Source organism: Platalea leucorodia (genome assembly GCF_965183815.1).
Source record: "Platalea leucorodia genome assembly, chromosome: 6".
Taxonomy (NCBI): Eukaryota; Metazoa; Chordata; class Aves; order Pelecaniformes; family Threskiornithidae; genus Platalea; species Platalea leucorodia.
Window position 1 is genome coordinate 33,877,770 of NC_138828.1, and position 20,653 is coordinate 33,898,422.

The window sequence follows — 20,653 nt, forward strand, 5'->3', positions numbered from 1 at the left end:
CAGACATGGTGCACGGGTATCAGAACTCCTGGAAAGGTTTTCCCTTTGGATGCGCACATAAAAAGATTTCCAAATAAGTATCATTCAGTGGCAAAAAGAAAATTATTATTTAAGGTCGTGTTACATCACTGTAATTCTGTTAATATTTTTTTCTTTTTAAAGTGCATATGCCACAACGTTGGAAAATCTGATACAACTTAAAATTGTCTGTTGGTGTCTAATAACTACCATTTCCCCTCCCCAAAGTTAGGGCTACTTTAGCCTTTTCTAGTGACTAGAAACAGGAGGGAAAGATCTAATACTTCTTACTCAACAGAAATTTCTTACATCAAATGCATCTCAGCTCTACGTATAATTGGGCCTTATATCTAGAAGGGTTTTACTCTTGTGAAAATGCAAATAACTACAGGAAAACCCAGAAATTATTTCTTCCTTAGCACAACTTAATACATACTGTCCTGTAAAATAACCAAATAGATTTCTGCCTTTGAGGCTGAAGTCCATTACATAAAAGCAGCTTTTTACAGTGTTAACATAGCTGTGGTCAGGAAACGAGAACAAAAAGTCCTGTGCACTGAACAGAATCAGCGCTGGAACAAAGGGCCTAGACAGCAAATAAGTTTTAAAATAGTTATTTGTTGTACTGCATGCCAGTTACTTGATTTTATACATTAAAAGCGAGCTTTGAAAAATAGCAGCTCTTTGTTCCTGGAGCACCCTCGCAGCCTAACACGCCACTTACTTGCTCAAGGAACTGTTGCAAATAATTCACCTGGATAGATGTTTCAAGCCAGAATATCTTGTTTCTTCTCCAGCCGGCTATTTAGAGCGACGGTGCCTCCCTCGGAGGTTCGCAATGCAACACAAACAGCACCTTGTGCCTCAGAAGGGCACCTGATGCAAGTGAGGAAACCTTTGCTTAGTATGGTGAACTTGCACAAACACCATTGGCAGGACCAGAGTGCAGATTAGTTCTGCAAAGAGGTGAAAACCAGTAGGATTTGGGGTTGGTGACCTCATGCCAAAGACCACAACAGGCAGACTGCTTCAAGTGTGCAGACAACAGAAACAGGCTTTGAAGGAGAAGCCAGTTTCTTGCGAGTCCTCAGTGCCAACCATGTGCTGCACTCAGACAATACCTCTTTCTCTTTTGCAACTCCAGAGCACTTGTGGACTTCCTGGAGGGCCCGATGGCCCGCAGAGGAGGCTTAGTGACAGGCGTGATGAGCAGGGCGTCCAAGAGGGAGCGGTAGACACTAGGTTCGGAGAGTCTAGCAAGCGTTTAAAAAGATCACATAAACAAACTAGCCGACAAAAAAAAAGTTCAAGTTGGCCGGGACCACTGAAAACCCAAAAACCCTTACGAAAAGCCTGTAAGTTCTGTAGCAGTATGGAGAAACTGAACCTAAAATGACTGATTTAGAAATTATGGCTAAATAAGCGGTCCCCAAAGTGGAGGTCACACACCACAGAGGGTGTGCAAGACAACCCATTGGGGTGCGAGAAGAAATTTTTTAAATTTTATTTTATTTTTACCATCAGGATAGTAAAATGGAAAATATTTTAACATAGTGTTGATTTCATCTTTTTCTCATCCTTTTTTAATTTCTGTTTTTGTGTATGTTTTAATAATGTACATAATAGGACATTTATATAATTTAGAAATACATAAGTATACATATATTGGAGATGCATGCTCAAAAATCTTTTACTGCTACAGGTGCATGATCAAAAAACTTGAGACCACTGGTTTAAGTAAACCTTTATAAAAAGCAATGCAATAAAGATTTAGATGCAACTCAGTTATTGTCTGCAAGCATCCAAAAGTTACTCAAAGATGCAGATTATTCTTGTCACCCCTGTAACATAGTTATTTTTTACAGTTAGTTTACTGACTGAACCATAAAATGGATATCATGAGGATCAGAAAGGTAGAACTACTCACCAAGGTTCAGAGCAGCAGTTTGGAGCTAAGCTAAAAATATGGCATGTGAGCCTTGGACATATTGTAACGACTTGCCCACCACGCTGCTGTGAAAGAGCCGATTTTGCAACCCTGCCAAGGACCGATTAGTCTTGTGTGAGCTTGCACTTTCTTCAACCAAGCTATAAAATGTTTCTCTTAAAGCTGATGTCTACCTGGCCTGGACAGCAATGGCAGCAGACACAGCAGCAGCAGCCATGCTCTTAATTTTTGATCTCGGCTTGAAAGAAGAAAGAACAGGAAGAGGAGCAGGTCCAAACTTGGGCAGACTTCCCAAAGGGTTTTCCAGTAGTACTTTTCTAGCAAAGAAGCTTTGAGCCAACAGAGGAGAAAAAAGAGAAAGCAGGAAAGATTGACAGAGACACAGTACAATACCAGACTGCATTAACCACTGGAAAGTTATACGATTGTAGGTTTCCAGTTCACACAGATATCAGGCAATGTATTAGCCACTTGAATACTAATGTAGAAAACAGCAATTTTGATCTCACCCACAAATAAAACTTTCCCCTCAAGTCAGGATTCAGCATCTACCAGCCTTCAAATTCCGCATCCCAGACTCTGCCTCACACCCCTGGGACATTCGCACTGAACTCCAGGACACTCCACGTGGATACATCTAAGTCTCCATGGTGCTGACAAAAAGAGCCCTGAAGATCATTTAGCTTCTCTTTTTCATAATAAATAATAAACATGGAAAGCTTAGGCATAGTTGGTGATATAACTTCAGTAGGTCTATTTTTAGCCACCTTTACCAAATTTAGTGTGCTCCTCACCCCCTTTTCATTTTCCCTACTTATTAACTGGATTGGGAGGAATGCGAGCGGGGGGGGGGGAAGTGAAAAAAAGCATACTGGCTCCAAAATTGTTTCTACAATGGTGAATCCATAACCCAGGCTCTACTGTAAAATTTCAAGATTATCCACAGAATTGTTGTGCATTTTTTTAAATAATTTCAGAAGTGAACAAAACACTCCAAATGCTTACAGAACTATATTTTACACCACTTCTTGGATCTAAATGCAAAAATGCTGCCTGAAAACCTTGCTTACGCCTAGCAGTCTGATATAGATATACCTTAAAAGATTTACCTTGTATGACTTACAGATGACTTAGACTGGCAGCTTGAGATTTTACTGAAAGAATTTGTTTCGCAAGAAGGTAGAGATGCATCATGCCTGCCCAAAAGCAGCAAGAGAAGAAAAGCCATTAATCAAACACTTAGTAATCTTCTGGCAATGCTAACTAAAGCTCAGGCGGAGTTCATTTAAGGACTTTTAAAAGCTCTCCTTACCCATTAAAAAAAAAAACACCAAACCAAACCCAGAACAGGTATGGTTTAATATCCCTGATTGCTAATTACTGAGGGAAGCATTTTCTTTCCCTATTGGTAAACACTATACTCTGGATGTCCTGTCACTACAAAAGTCAATGCTTGTCCGCTCCTCCAAAAACTTCGGGTTACCAGACAATTCAAAAATACACATTTTATAGCAAGGGTGACTAACCTTTGAAAGCTGGGTGAATAAAATGCGTAATATCAACGAATCATACATTATGCACATTATACTGTGCCTTCCCCCAAAACCTTCTTCCAAACGTTGACACTATATATTCACCCCACGTCACCAACTTGTGACAACAAAGTCACCTTCCAACCAAATCTCTATCTAAGGGCCACTTATAATTTTTTAATTATTTTTCTAACTTTTGTCTAAAAGCTACTTGAATTTCTAATTGCTATGCAAATTTCCAGAGCAGCATGAGGGTCAGGAGACACCTGTAAGCTGCTCCATCTTGATAGCGTCATCATCAAAAAAAAGAGTCAGGTGAAACCATATGTAAAATTATAGTTTCTGATCGTGCCTTTTTAACGCAGCTGGCTCGGATGTACCTGGCAGGAGTGGGAGGCAGCAGGAGGGCCGTTTCCACAGGCGGGGCCGCAGAAGGCGGCCGCAGGGCCGCAGCGGGGGACAGGGGGAGCTCAGAGGTCTGCGTGGCCACAGCGCACTTTGCGGGGAGAGGAGGTGCTTTATCAGCTGTCGAAAAGCTTGCTGCATCTGGAGCAGGCAACTCCGCAGTTATTTTCCTAGTCGATGTTAATTTCACGAGTAATTATAACGAGACAACATATGGAGAAGAAATCTCTCATTTGATTAAAAATACCAAACAGTAATGGACAACTCTTTCTAGCTGGTGTTCTTGCACCTCTTGTGAGAAGAACAAATGTGTAGAACGTGGGGGCTTTTTCTTCTTCCTTAGGAACCAAATACTCATCCCTTATGAATCAGACCATGCTGAAACTGGTTCTTTGGGGCATTTTTACAGCTGAAGCTTGGGAGCTTAGAACCAGGCTTGTTTAACCACAAAACCAAACTATTTGGGTAGTTTAAAGTAGTTACTCAAAAAATAGACAACAAACTTGAATGAGAGCACAACCAATATATTAGAAACTCTACCTAGTGTAAGTGGATGACACTTTAGACACTGTGGCTACTTGGCTGCTGGTATTTAAAACCTGAACAATTGCAGGGGGATGAGGTGCGCACCTGGGTAAGGCTTCCAAAGGGTTCTCAAACAAAAGTTCTCTGAAGTAAAAGAAAGCAGAAGGACAAGTAGCGTTCACCACAGGAAAGCAATATTTTTCCCCCATATTTTACTTCCTCTTGCTTGTCACCAAACCAAGACAACCCTAAAAGTTCTGACAGTTTTAGTTCGGTCATTCTGAGACCTCCTCTTCTCCCCAACCTGATGCTCATTTGCCAATTAAATGAGCAGCTCCTGTCTTTGCAAATTCCCTTTTGCATGATGACTACAACAGAGGGAAGTTGTTTAGGAAAACTGAGGTAGAAATGTCAAACCTGCCAAAAAGGAGATCTGGCTGGGTTGAGGAGAGTACAGCAGCAGTTATAACAATTCACAACAAAACAGGGGTATGCGGAGATTGTACCCTTTCCTGGAATTGCCCTCAAGTTCTCCGAAACTTCATACAGCATCTTTGTGAAGCTTTAAGTCATAAAAAGGGCCTTGAAGAAGGCAAGGAGAAGGGGAATAAATCACACTGGGTATATGCTCCAAAGGGAGAGCAAGCTGACTCCAAATTTTATTCGTACAAACATACTCATTGTATTTCCATTTTTCACTTGCTTTGGCAGTAGCTAGAAAAGGAGTAAGAAATTACTCTTGGAGATTACAATTTCTGCAGAGAATATTCTTGGCTGTCCACTAATCAGAAAGTACACAACAAAAATCAGGATTAATACCTACCATTATAATACTAACTCTTTGTATTTATGACTATCAGGAATAATTCCATTAAAAGAAAAGATAAAAGTAGGTTTGTATGACCGTAAAAAGCACGTATATAAAAGAGCAATCTGAAGACTTGCTGGCACTAGATCTGCTTTATGTTAGTTACATATTTCTCAGGAAGTGCCAGACTCTGTGGTTTACACAGTCTAAAGTCACCAGGATGACTATTTAAGATGACTTTTTGCAACTTTCTGAAAAGGCTGTAATTGCTCTTAAACATTTTAGTGTTAAACTTATAGGACGATATTGCATATATGAAATTGAGTAATAATACATGATAAATTACAGTAGGGTATATTGCCATATGACTAGTTTAGGTTTTCAATAAAGGACTAAAACTACAATAAAAAAGCATTATGCTTCATATTATGAAGTCTGCCTTATAAGCAGCAAACCTAACTTTAATCCAGTAATCAAATCCAGATCCTTCATACATTTCACAGCAAGCTCTTTCTCCTTCTTGGTGGTTCAGTAGTGGGTGGTACAAATCACAGAGCTTCAGCCAAGAAAAGACGGAGCCCATTAGGAAAAGAAAGACCTATGCCAGTCATTGACAACAAATGTGGGACTTTAGTGGCAAAAGCAAGTTTACTGACCTTTGGGTGGCCCAGTTCTGCTTTACTAAAAATCTAACATGGCACGCACCAATTGCTCCATACGGATTTCTGATAGCTGCCATTTTATAAAAAGGGAGTTTTGGAGATCAGCTTTGGGTGTATCTCCCACCTGAAAGAGTGTTATAAGAGCAGCGACATTGGCTCAGTTAACAAAACATAAACATCAAATATAGTAGCTACACTGACAACCTCTCATTTCAGGAAAGGATCAAGACTGCATATCTTTGTCAAATAATTTATGTTCTCCTTCCCATACTCAGTGCTAATCCTTCCTTCTACAGCTCTACGGAAGCTGCTCAGATTTCTGCCCTTCTTGAGTAGAAAATACTCACCATCTACTTTTTTGACTATTTGTATAAATACTTCGACTCTCATCCTGAACCACCATGAATGTAGCTGTCCTTTCCGATTTCCTGTGGCTCATTTTAGAGCTGCTCTTTTTCTAGGTTCATTTTTCCAAATAATAAACTTGGAGCCATAGGTCTTGAGTGAGAGTAAGTTTAAATTTCCTCTCCCTGGACACAGATCCAGAGCTAGGATTTAGAAAGAACTCGTTGGTACTCAGAACACAGTAGTTGTAGCAGTATCTTCAAGGCATCTGCAGCTCAGTAGGTATAATCATACTAGAGTTTCACTGGTAGAAATGACAATCAATTATTGAAGTAGTACTTTTCCCCCTGCCTTTTTCATCCCAGATTTTCTTCTCAAAAAATAAAACCACCACAAATATTGCCATACACCTTTTGTGTGTATTTTTCATCTTTGGTGACTCATAACTACTCACCCCATCTGCTTCCTGGGATTTAAGAGAATGTGTTGCAGAAACCATCACAACCAAATCTTTTCTGTATTGGCCCAAACCAAAGGTTACCAGGAAGGTACTGGTCTGCTGTCCAAGCAAACCTCTGTCATCACCCACCATCCCTTCCTTACTAAACTCATGTTAGTTCATGAAGGTACCTTCTCCTGGACATCAAAAAAGCCTTTAAAATACATTGCAACAAAACACACGACTTATTTTGTTGTGAGGTTTCACCTCATCTCTCTCAGCTGGTTCAGACTATTGCTTTAAAGAGGAAATTGTCAATCCCAAATACTAGTATTAGATTTCCAGTTGCAGAAAGCCCACACAGATATAGGCAACAGCATATTCCTGTGTGCTTCTCACGAGGATGAGTCTCTGTCTAGGGGCCTGGCAGGACCAGGCACTGTTCATTCAATTCTCATTTTTAAAGCAGCAGCTTTGTTTCATGTTAAAACTTTGTGCTTGTGCCTGTGTAATGAACACTAGCTACCTGGAATTAAAAAACACTCTTGCACTATGAAACACAAAACATGAGAAAATGTTATTGACCTTCAATAATAGCATCATAACCCTCCAAATTACTGTCACTGTCTTATGTCCAAAATTACCGTCATTGTCTAGTACCCATAGGTGACCTCCAAAACATCACCAATCTGCCAAGTGCCAGTGAAGCTATCCAAGGCCAGTGACAGAAAACTTGCCAGATAATCATCTAGGTTTTTTTCATTGCATCATAGCAGAGCACAGTGTTATGAATGAAATAATCCACTTTTTGAAAAATTATTTTTCTATTTTTAAAGGCACTTTTCTGTGTGTTGAAGAAATCTGAGTTCACTTTTGAGTTGTTGAGACCACTGAAAAGTTACTCCATCCAGGTGATAGGGTGGACACCCACTGACAACATACTGACACACATTAAATATTGTGTCTTATATTAACTGGTATCCACAAGACTGTTCATGAATCTGCTCAGCTTTATTTCATTTCTCTTCTCCTTCCCCCTCCTACCATTTCCAGGAAAATCCCTAGTCACAGCAGATTAATAAAGTTTATTTTAAGTGAATGACAGACAACCCTCCCTCCCCCAAGACAGACAAATCTAGGCTAGAACAACATATAGATAGATCATTAACTGCATCGAAACCCCCTCTGAATGATTTACCTCCCAGAAGCTGCTGCGGCAATGTGTTCAGAAAGTCTGGGAGAGGGGACACTGCCAGGGGAGGACTCTGCTATCGGCATAGGAGAGGCTGCAGGTTCTGGTCTAGCACCGTTTTCACTCCATTCACAGTAACAAAACCGAATGGAGACACACACAGAAAGAGATTTTTTTAATTGACATTGAAATAGTATGCTGAACAGGAAATGCTGCGCATGAAAATATTAGTAAATTGGAAAAAAACAATTGAGTTTACAGCAAAATACAAGTAGGGAGATAAAATGAGGTGCAATACGCTTAAGAAGTGTCACACTTAGAGAAGTGTCCTGCTGCTTACAAACTCAGAAAGCCAAGTATTATTTTATATTTAGAAAGATGGAACATGTATATTTAGTAATACCCTATGTGATGGAAAATTTTTAGGAAATAGTGGAAAAGAAACAGCCACAAGTGCTTGTGGGATTCACTCCCAAAGTTTTATATACTTTTTGCCGCGCTTTTTTAGCGTGTTAGTTTTGTGAAGGTTAGAGTACATATTTCTTAATATTTTTTCATATCCTTTCTTTTTTTCAGTTGTGACGGGGGGGGTGGGGAGAATCTAGAAAATGTTGTATTAAAGGCCCTCTACTTAAAGAAAAGCACTCATTAGACATCTCACCACAATACACAAAAGTAAAAGTAATCTATGAGGTAGAGAGCAATCACAACCACAAGTTTCGAGCAGACTGAATTAGGCCACAGGATTAGGTGTTACTACCTTTTTTTTTTTTTTTTTTTTTTTTTAATATTAGCATGCAGAATTAAGTGTCATAATAAAGTAGGGAGCCTTAAGTGCTGAAAATTATTGAACAGATTTAGGAATGACTAAGGAGCAGACCTCATAGGTGGTAAAGGTGTGGATGGAAATTCTGGTACAGGTGATATCTCCAAAGTCTGGGTAGCTACGGAGTTTTTTTTCAGATTAATACAGGTATCCTGGGCTCCTGCTCCATTAGGTAGATCTGCAGGTATGCTGATAAATACAGATATTTATGACATGAAGGGGGGGTGGGGTGGGTGGGAAATATAAAGATCACATCATTTATGACAGGTTGTTTCAAGACTGACCAAAAGTGGGACAAATATTTTCCAGTGGCTTTGGATTTGCTAAACTACAAATCTGGAAAATCTAGACACATCTTCACTCAGGACAATGAACTGACTCTACAATTTAAGGCCAAAACCAAATCTGTACCTGGTGGCTCAAAAGAGGATGGTTAAAAGTGGACATCTAAAACATACTTGGAAATACGGTGCAGCAAAATTAGAACTAATCAGTTACTAAAACATGTAAATAAACTTGACATAAAGGCTAGACTTTGCCTTTCTAAGCTTAAAGTAACGGGTTTAAGAGTTGCAATTTACACATTTCAGTGAGGGCTTTCTATTTCCTGTCCTTCCAGCTGTTGAAAAGAAAAAAAAAACCCACCTATTTTATCCACACAACAATTCCTAGCACATTACAGTTTAGGGATAAACAATAAAGAAAATCCATAGGGCATTTGTCTTGAACAATGCCTGAAAAGTTGGAATATTATTAAATTGGGATATTTATCTGCAGATTACTGATGGAAGATAAGTTTCTATTCTGTTGTTTGCCCTATTCTCCCCTCCAGGTGATCACTTAAATTTAAGCTTATTCATTTATATCAAAAACTACTCAGAATTTTTCAAAGATCAGATGTATGCTGGGAATCAGACATGAGCTAGGGCATGCTATCCACATGCAAATAGAAAAGCAGTCCATTGTTTTGGAAACAGTAACAAAGTGCAAAATTTAACATCAACAAGTGTTGTGCAATGGGCATACTGGGTGAAGTGATAACATCTTTAAAACTGTAAATGAAATTCATTTCACACATTCATAAAACATATTTTTGAACTGGTGATTTGTTACTATGAATTTATAGGAAACTAATATTTTTGGTAGCCTTTCTCAAACTATTCTCATATCCTCAATAGATAGAATCTATGACTATCTATGTTTACTTTTAAGCAAAATAAAGGCTTCTATACTTTGGTTTATTTAGAGAGGCTTTTTCTTCCATTTCTTGCTAAAGAAACTCACCCTTCAAAGGGATAAGAGCTGGTAAGATAGATAAACATAATGGTAAATTAAATACCAACATGAAGATATTCTCATTACCTAGGGACGTCTCCAAAACATAAAAATACTTGAAGGTCAAACCATTCTGCTCTTATGAAGAAAACTTTACAGAGTCTAAGTGATAACATTCCATAGTTTTCATTGCGTTGATGTCTTCTTAAACTCCCGTCTTCCTTTCCATTCATAAAAAATTCTTTAAACCCAGTAAAACAATTTTAATACACATTCCTTCTTTAATACACAGTATTCTATCAAATGACTATATTGTGCACTCAGTAACACACTTGGGTTTAGTAACACAATACTCACTACCGAGTTACATGATGGGGGGGGGCAGAAATCAAGCTGATTGGCACTTGTCATCAAAAGAGCCTTTAGTGAAATTATTAAAGTGAATATTTTCCCCTACTGTCCCTAAGGAGTTAACCCAAAAGGTGTGTAAGATGTGATACGCCTTGGTCCATCATTACCAGTGCAAATCTAATGGTACTTTATGCTGTGCATTGTTAGGCATCCACATCGGTGACTGTTAGTGTTAGATAACTTTGCTGTTACCTGAAGTGTCCATTTTCTGTTTGGCTTTTCCTAAAGATAAAATGACAAATACTGTAAGCTACACTGTACTATATAGCCGTATAAACCATCTGAAAAGGAAACACAAGCTCAAAATGCTTCCAAAGGTCTCCATTCCTTTCAGTTTGCCAAGTTGTGCAATAAAAAAATTCCAAGCCCCCCCAAGTCTGCAGAAGTGTTTGCAGTGGACATCAATTTGTTCACAGGACCAATTCCATCAGAAAACCGTGTAGGTCAGGTGCACAAACTAGAGACCAACTGCAATGGTTCTCATTAAGCAGTTATGAAAGATTGGGCTTTTATATGAACTTTACAATTCACCTTTGAGGTCTGAAGCTTCTGTGACTCAATAAATGTTACAAAAGCTGAGAGAGAGTTTTACGTACCAGAATTCTTACTGCTGTAGCCCCCCCCAAAAGGTCAATTATTTTCTTGATTTCTGGAAATCTCATGTCAATTTTGACAACACAAACACATACCACATTTTTAACATGATCAGGAACTCCAGTACTACAATAGTATTGTACAATTCAGTTTCTTTCTACTATGCAGCAGGGATTTAACCGTTTCTCTTTCTATAATCTGTGAAGGTGCAATGAAATTACAGCTCCGTGCACGAGAAGACTATTCAAGGAGTCTGAGAGACTCAAAAAAGCCAAAAAACCAAAAAAAAACAGACAGAACTAAGATAAAAGCAACTTTTATTAAAATACTCTTCAAGCTTCAGAAAGCATAAATTAATGAATGTGTAACTACTATAATACATTATTTTACAGGAGAACCATAGGGCCATGAAGCTTTTATAAACACAAGAAAGCCTGTGAGCTTCACTCTGAAATAAATAAATACTACCGTCTTATCTTGTTCTTGTTAGAGGATGTGTTGAAGTTCTTACAGGTACACAGCAACGTTCTGCTCAATTTTTTCTAAGTTTTCCACAATATGAACATATTACTAGTTTAAGCAGCAGTATCTTTATATTAAGCTTGCACTTCGATTTGCAACATCGGCTTTTTTTTTTTTTTTTTTAATTCATCTTGTATTTACTTAAAAGCAGTCTGTCTTCTTGCTCTACTCTGTAAAACATTTACAACCACTCTAAAATTGACCTGCTGATAATCTAGTGAAATCCAAGATAATTATCCTGGTAAGTACAATAGTTTGAAATAAGTGCATATAGTCCCTCTTTGTCTTCTTCCCCCAGCCCCAGAATCAAAGTAATACAATTTCTTATTTTGTTCATAATTTTCTGCTTTCTAACAACCTACAGTAACTCAAACTCAGCAATGCAAATGACTCCTTTACGGCAAAAAAAGAACTGCAACAGCCATCTCCTCCCCCATGCTGGGAGATTCAGTCACCCAAGTTGTTCTGTTTTAAATACGTATTTTTTTTTGTCACAAAACATTTTCATCTCATTTTTTTACACATCAGTAGGAAAGTGTTAGAAAAGTATAGAAAAGGCTAGAATTTCTCTTGCAGTAAGGCTAGTGAAATATGGGGTTTTTTTGTTGTTTTTTTTTGTTTGTTTGTTTGGTTTTTTTTTTTTTGCAAAGCAGATGGAAAAGAAGAAAGGAAGGAAGTGTTTGTATTTTGCTTTTGCAACTTGGGTAAAATCACTGGACATTAAGAACACGTGCTGAGACTTCATGGTGCCAGTCACGTAATTTTGTATATTTGGGGCTAAAGACGTGGATGGGAACCTTTTCCCTGTGGAAAGAAGTGATAGAAGAAAAATAAGAAAGAAAGAAAGAAAGAAGAAAAAGAAAGAAAGAAAGTTTGTCTTAAGCAGTTTCACAAGAGAGCATGCAATCTCCATGCACTATTCCTATCCACACATTGCCTTCCTCTCTGTCAAAAACTTGAAACCAGTGTTAGGCAAAGTCAGTAGAAAAACTCCCACTGACTGCAAGAACCATTAGATTTAGTCACTGGTTAGTCCTCGTTTTGAACAACGCTTATCCCAAAGCAAGGAGACAGCTGACCCTCGTTCGCAGTCCAGTACGGTACTACTTTCCAGCTATGCTTTACAATCCGATCCACGCTCACAAATGAAAAATGCCTGGTTAGGTTTAGGAAAAGGAAAACACATCGACAAGCTGACCTTGTACAGAAAACCAAACCAGTCCAAGTTTACAGAAGATCTCAAACTCCTGCACAAGCATTAATACTGGACTGTACCAACAGATTTAAAAAGGTCGGTCTATGCAGAAAAAGATCTTGATTTTTACATGCTGAAGTAGAAGGCAAAAAAAGAAGCAATGTTTTAAAAACACCTAGATGTCACACAAACGCACCAAACACCATCAGTTAAGAATTAAGACATGCAAACTATTAAAGTAATAAAAATGTAAAACATCAACTCACTTAGTCTTCTTTGCAGCTTCATGTTCTGGTTCTTTCACTGCAAGAAAACAGACAATTTTTATTTTCTAAGGCACTGAAGACACTGTACCACCATACACTGAGATTCTCCCCTGTGCATTCACCATAGCAGGAAATTACAACAAGGCTCATTAGGACTCCTCGATTCTAAGTAAGTCCCAGTGGAAATGAGGTATGTCTATAAACTTCAAGAGCCCCTTTGCTAGCAGAACTGCTGAAAGGTGGCTCTGCTGCTCTCTGCCCTTTCCCTTGGCCCACTCTCCACATTGGCACTGAGAAAGGTGAGTTGGGAAGGGGAAGATTAATGGAAGCTGGGAGGCATTTCTTTTGGACAAGCATCCAGTGGGTTTATACCAGGTGATAATCCAAGCGTCTGTTTGCAGCCAGGCTGTGACCCATCAAGGTGCCAGAGGACTGCACATGGGATAATGTAAATTCACAGCTTTGATTTTAAGTTTGGCAAATCTAGTTGCAGTCACTTTCTTATAGTATTTGTCAACATGATTAATTCATCAGTACTGGATGACATATTATTTGACATTCAGGTCTCATATTCTGCCCTTACAAGGATTAATGAAGAGAATCCAAAGACAGACAATGATCCATTAATAGACTAGCACAATGCAGGACCACAAAACAATTGGGTAACTGTCCGAGTTCAGAATATTTATCACACATGGACAATAATCCTTATTTGGGGAGATGGTATAATTGGCTTCTAGAGTAATTCTGCCAGAGAATCGATAGTTGATTTAATCAAATCTGCCCCGGGAAGGGGGTCCGATTTCCTCACTCTCTTCTTTATTGTAGCACTAGCTGTGAAAAGCAGAAGAATGAAATAATCACCTCTGCATTAGCTGCCTCAGTCTGAACATGACTGAGCTCAGATCTCCTGATGGCACTTCTGATGGCTTTTACACACCATTACAGATCTCAGCCAGTGAATTATAACTGACAGCATAATATGAAATTAAGTTTTACCATAAAATTTTATGACTGGGAATGACCTTCCCCACATCATCTGTTCCAGTCCAAAGTACATGTAAGCACACCATAGCACAAACAGAGGATGGAAACATGACCTGGGGATAAACTGAGGAACTATGGATTTATGCTTCTGATTGGTTAAATCATTGCAGATCACATACCCTTGTATGACTATCAAAGATTTTCTACATGCCTGAAAACACCTTAATTTTTCTGGAGCATTAAATTTGAACAAGAATGTCAGCATTTTGGTAATACAGGAGGGGAAACAAACAACAAATACATATCTGCCAATGTCTTTGGCAGTAGAAATGCAAATTTTAAGATTTATCTAAAATGTAGTAATATTCAACTCAATCAGGAATAATGTCCAGTAATGTATATGTCCTGAGCTATTTAGCAATTGCAGGAGTTTTACAAAAATATTTTCCTACTATAGTCTTCCTGAATTTTTTTTCTTTTAAAGAGCTCACCAAAATTCTGCCTACTGGATTTATTACCCAAGAGAGAAAATGCAAGAGATGTGACTGAATCCTTTTACTATCCATCACCCCCCCCCCCCCCCCCCCCATCTTTTAAAAACACCTATCTGTCCAAGACCATTACTTTTATTTCATTTACATCAAACTACTCACTGTGATCAGTGCCAGTGATTTGGGCAAGGATGCGGAAAGAGCGGGACTGGGTGGTGCCTGTCCTGGGATGCCAGTCTTCGGTATCTTCAATCAGTCGCTTCTTGCTAGCATCGCTATGGGTGGGTGTGTGGTAAAACTCTGTATACGTATCCACAATGTGCTTCCGCGGGGGGCTGTGTCAAGGAGAGGAGAGAGCAGTGAGTGAAAAAGCTTCAGAGAGCACCTGGGTAGGGGCAGCTACAAAGACATGGACTTTTCACAGCATTTAAAGGCAGCTTCTGCATTTGGCAGATGTGCAGCAGTGAGCTCTACAGGCACACCTGAACACAGATTCAGTTCTCTGAACCAAACACAGCTTTATAATTGCTCTAATCAGACAGAAATATTTTCCCTTGTTTCACCGCTGGAATATTTTAAACAGTAAAAGACAGTATTATCAAGACATTTACATGTTTAAACCTTTACCGTTTGGGTGGGTTTTTCCTTGGAGGTGACAGAGTAAGACAGCAAGAGAAAGTTTTCCCAGCATAAACAGGAAAAGGAAAAAAAGAAAAGGAGAAATCAAGTCAGAGAGCTGAAACGGAAGTGCAGCTAATTATGCTATTGAATTAGTTTTGTGGGAAAGGGCACTAAAATCCAATTAATAGTGATATTCTTATTCTACTACCAAAACCAGAGCACAGAACTCCCATACTTAAATTAAACTCACAGTGATTTCCTTACAGGGACGAGAGCGGAATTTGTTTTGGTAAAGCAGGGTAGTCTACTTAGTTCAGATCAGGTGCCCCTTGACAAATTCTCCCCTTGGTTCACAAGAGGCAAAGCACTAGCTGTGTGCAAGGGACACCCAGTACACGCCAAGTCTTTTGTGCTTGGCAAAGCCTGGATCTGAACCAGGCCATCTGAAAGCATAGGTAGCCATGTTCTGGAGCATAACGTGGAGATACTGATGCTCAATACCCTCTCTGAAAGTCAAAAAAAGCGGGGTGATCATTTCAGCTGGAAATTTCTCCCACAGTAACCTACGTGCTATTATCAATCCCTGCGCTAGCAGACTTGCAAGAATACAGGATTTTAAAGCTTTGCTTTCAGTAACTGATGTGAAGAACATGTAATGGCACTGGTCAGTTTAGGAAAAGGGAACAGAAGATTCATGCTATATATATTACTCCTAAATTCTACATTTGTTATCCAAAAGCGTTAACATTTAAGACCCTTTAAATGTACATTTATTTTTACATTATTTACAGGAGATTAACTGTGCAAAACTAGCTCCTAAGACATTACAGTTCTAATAATAATGAAAAAAAAAAAAATAAGAAAACTTTAAAAGTCACTTTTATTTTTGCCACTACTTCCCCACTGTACTTTTAATGTCCAAAGTATTTCTGGTGAAGAAAGGTGGAAAATATGAATGAGAATGATGTAAATTATTGTCAACAAGTAAGGATTAGGCCCATTCAATGGAATGCATTAGTAAATACTTAAGCTTAAAAGAATACTTAATAGTTCAAAGAATTATGTGAAAGGTATCATACAAAATTATATCAAAAGATTGAATTTATTGACACACAGTATTAGTGAAGTACGTGTATCACATACAAAGTTACTAAAAGCAGGAAAGGTATAGAAACAAAGACAGTGATATTTCCAGGATGGAGTACAAGAAGTACAGAGAATAATGAAGTAAAGCATCAAAACAGTTAATAGCAAAAATGAAATCTGAAAATTAAAGCAGTAATCAAAGGTGTGGAACTACATGGAAATGTAATTATTTACATGCAGGTGACTGCATACTAGCAACTACCACAGTGAAATAAGTAGTTTTTCACATTTGTTGAAAATGGTATTATAAACAAAATATCCCACTGACTTCTCTTGGGGATCCTACTGGTCCCTTTTTTAAGGCTCAAGAGTCTACTGGTAATGACTCATTGAGGCAACAAGGTGGTGCCAGAGACAAAGGAAAATCCAACGAGACGGGCTTTCCCTTAACTCAGCCCTGAGGCAAGGGGAGAAAAGACAAGCCAATAAAACCTCAATCATATTTATCATCCCTAACATGTACAAATCACAGTATATGGATGTTACTCTTACTTTCGTTGTATGAATTCAGTATTTGGCCCTTCATTCCATAGTCCTCAAACCATTTTTTGCTTTTATACTGTATTTCACCATTCACTAGTTGTATTACTAACACCAATTAGCCATAGGTGCACCAAAAATTTATCAATACGCACAAACACCACACAAATGTTTTGTGGAATAAAAAAAAAGCTGCAAAATTTAACACAGTGAAAAGCAAGATCACATCATGTCCAATGCAGACAAAACCATTTACTACACTAAGAAGTTACTAAGAAACGCTGAAGCTGTTTTGCAAAATTTAAATATAGAACTCTGTAAGAGCTATAATTTTGCAAAACAAGAATACATGCTGGTTATTCCAATAGGAAAAACGACCATAATTCAACTCCAGTGCTGTCGATACTAACTTTGTCACTGTTGTTATCTGCAAGGGAAAGAAAGTATTTGATGTGTTAATACATTCTTTGCTTCTTGAAATATTATAGGAGTTTCCAAATCCAAGCTCTGGTCAAGCCATATATCACGTAAGTCAAACTTAAAATCATCAAGAGAACCTACAAGGGAAAAATTAGCCCAGCTGAGCTTAGACCAAGTGAAGTCTGTGGACATCTTACCTGTTTTAAGCAGCAGGCACATTTTCACGCAAGAGTTGGCAAGAAGGTCTTGATAAATGCGTAACTGCCTGCAGCCTAGTGAAGGCAAATTGCTTTCTTTCTAAAGTCAGGACTAAAAAAGGGAAACAAAAGTTCCTCCCCCATCGTGAAGTGAAGGCAAATAGTTTATATCCTGAGTGTGGTTTGAGGGGGCCAGGAGGAAGGAAGGAAATTCCGAGTACAACAGCGTGCATGTCTGAAGAACTGCATTTGCTCAGCAGTGCTATCTATGAGCAAAATACAAGTTGCTTTGGTTTTGGTTTGGGGTTTTTTTTGTTTGGTTGGTTGGTTGGGTTTTTTTGAGAAAATGAATAATACAAAGCACAGAAGTAAAAAGGAATTTACTTCAGACTGATCAATTATTCCAAACATCAATGTTTATGATATTTCATAAATGTAATTGATTCCATTTTAAATGGGGAGATAGCTAAGCATCATTGTAGAAATGTAATTTTTCTAAGTAAAATTAAGTAAGTAGTGCAGTGGCAGACCACGATAATCACTTTAGGGGGTTTTGTTTGCTTGTTTTTATTTTCTACCTTAGGACTGCAAGACAGATGGCCCAAACACACTACTGTAAGAAAGATAGCAAAATAAAGTAGGTTTTTACAACTCTAAAAGTTTTCAAGCTTTCCGGAACTAGATCTGCAAGGTTGGCAGCAAGATAGGGATTTCTTCACCTGTCAGCTGATACTCTTCAGCTGGTATTATTCATCCCCTAACTGTAAGGCAGGGCACGTAGAAGTGCTCACCTAGTCATCCCATCTTGATTGTCAAGTGCTTACTCTAGGCCTGCAGCACTTCCTTCCAGGAGACTTAATTTTGTTGCTATTGTTCCTCTCTTTCAGTACTAATTGCTGCTTTTGAACACTCCTTACACAGTTATTTGCTAAAACAGCATTCCTGGAAAGATAAGAGATGGTTTGCCACAGTGTATTCAACAAGTCTACCAGCATCAAGCAAGTCCTTGGGATCTCCCGATTTCATCCCGCTTCGATGCGGTGTGGACTCCTGCCATCAGCTGTTTAAAAAAGGGCTGGAAGTTACTGTGACAACAGTGTGATACAAAATGCATACGGACTGCATTATATGAGTCCACATATGGAAAATATTCACGCTGCAATATAAAGGGAATGGGTACCTAAAGAAGTTTATTTCCTCCATGAGAAGCTCAACTGAAACTGCAGTTTATTCTGTATTTCAGTTGATGTAGATGTTTACCTTTCTGTAGGGTTCTTCATATACTTTATATACTGAGAGAATATCAGAGGAGAGAGGCACTAAGCCTATTCCTCCAGCCCCTTTCATTTGAGGGATGGGAAATAGTAACCACAGCTTTTGGGTTTTAAGCACAGATTTTACATTCTTAAGATCAAAGGGAAACCTACAGTTCCCCTCCTGCCCATTTTATTACTTAATCCGCCGGACACTGCTGCTGGGCACGGAGGCCAACCGGCATGGGCCAGCTCGCGCCCAGCCTCTTCTCTCCCCACGGCACAGCAGCCGCTGGGAACCACTCCCTGGGGCGCTGCAGCTCCCGAGCCCTGCCCAGAAATTTCTGGGAGAGCCCGAGGCAGCCCCAGCCAAAAGCTGCCAAAACAGGGCAGCGCTGGTGCACGTCCGAGTGCCCAGGACTGCTGCTGGGCTCAGTTTCATTTACTAGTCTATTGTTTACTAGACTAGATGCTACACCAGATACACTATAAGCCTTTTATGCAGCCTTACAGTCCCTTAAATGTTAGGTCTCCGGTATCCACTTTAACATAAACAATTATTTGAATATAAAAATGACTCAAATTTTAAATCTATGTTGCTTTTTTAGGGTAAAGGTAACATTTAAAGTTGAGGTATGTATATTATAAAGCTGAAAAAAATCTGCTCAACCCCACCAGCTTCCTTGAATGCATCTTAAAGTTTCTTGTGTTGTGCAGAGAAGTAATGCAACATCTGTCCCTGTGCCTCCCTTCTGGGACCTTTCTCCACCGGTCCTGCTAGGGCCACAGTTGGTCTTTCAGAGCATCTCATTCCCAGCCATCACAGCACCTGCTGACCCTTCTTGACAGATCTCTCTGCATTTTTGAGTGCCTGCTGCTTTCAGTCACCATATTGGGAGTCAAAATACACAGTGAAACATGGACATCAAAATTAATACCAGGCTTGTTGTAAGGTCCAGAACAAATCATGATACAGCTTGTGTAAAGCATTTTGTGGTCTGACTCAATTTAGCTGTGACACTCTATAAACTGATATAATGTCATTCGTGACAAAAATCATCACCGAAAGCCTGGCTTGGCCCTTTGAAGCATCCCTTTTAAAGATGTGAGTCCTTCCTCAGAGATTCACTTGTGAGGACTAAACAACTCCAAGTTGTGCTTTATTTAGCCCTTAAACAAGCCCAGCTTTTTTCCTGCGAGGAAAGACCCTCACAGCAAAAAAAAAAATCCCACCTACCCATTTTGCTGTTTACTCTCCCCCTGGTTTTCTCTGAATCCTCGTCGCGGCCCCTCGGCTACATCCTGGGCGCCGTCGCCGGCAGAGGCGCTCGGGACGGCATTGTGCGCGGCGGGCTGCCGTGGGACATTAACTGCAGGTTTAGCAGCGCTCGGCGCAGGCGACCACTGCTCAGCGTTAGGCTTGGCGTTAACATGCAGTCCAGGCGCAGCAAATGGGGCCGGGGTGGCAGCCACAGGGGACGGGGCCGCTGCCTGGGCCGGGGTGAAGGCGGAGGACGGTGATGGGATGGAGGTGACTTTGGAGGTGGTTACGGCTCCAAACGGCCTTGGTGTCTTATTGTAAGCCACGCTCGCCGTGGCAGTGACTTTGGGTGCAACAGCAGAGGCAATGGGCACAGGCTTAACTACTTCTGTAGGTTCTCCCTATGCGAGATGAAAAACAAAAAAGAAACACACAAAAACACGCCAAACGCATGCACATTCCTCAGCAGGTACTTTTGCTGCTCTCAGGGGAGATAACCCACCTAGCGTGAAACCAAGAAGCACAGAAGCAAGCTTTACTGAGACTGCAGCCATGAAATGTATGGAAAAAAACAAGCCATGCATTTTAGGAAAGGGAATGATCCAAGCATGCACAATCAATATGAAATCCCATAATGCTAACTCCACTCATCATATCCAAAACAGACACCCCACAAATCAAATTCAAGACAAACTGAAGAACCACTCTTGCAAAACCCACTGGGTAACTCATGTGGAAAATATTAGTGTTTTTTATAAAAATCCACATTCCACCTCTCAAACCCAATTTGAGATATGCATGTTCCCCATACACAAACAGCATGTGCATGTGTAC

The 20,653-nt window shown here is 39.5% G+C and overlaps 1 protein-coding gene across 7 annotated transcripts in view; it reads right to left on the reverse strand.

Moving 5' to 3' along the window:
• PDLIM5 (PDZ and LIM domain 5) overlaps positions 1-20,653 on the reverse strand; it is a 127,510-nt gene that overhangs the window by 33,814 nt on the left and 73,043 nt on the right. Inside the window, exons 5-9 of one of the 7 annotated variants that reach the window (XM_082314930.1) lie at positions 19,796-19,911; positions 15,069-15,086; positions 14,604-14,776; positions 12,964-13,000; positions 11,281-12,306 (exon numbers count right to left, since the gene is read on the reverse strand). In XM_082314930.1, the coding sequence (XP_082171056.1) occupies positions 12,213-12,306; positions 12,964-13,000; positions 14,604-14,776; positions 15,069-15,086; positions 19,796-19,911 (438 nt within the window). In that variant the 3' untranslated portion in view covers positions 11,281-12,212. Of the gene's footprint in view, positions 1-11,280; positions 12,307-12,963; positions 13,001-14,603; positions 14,777-15,068; positions 15,087-19,795; positions 20,221-20,653 lie in introns of those variants that run through there. The other 6 variants (XM_082314929.1, XM_082314927.1, XM_082314925.1 and 3 more) reach the window with 6 other exon arrangements.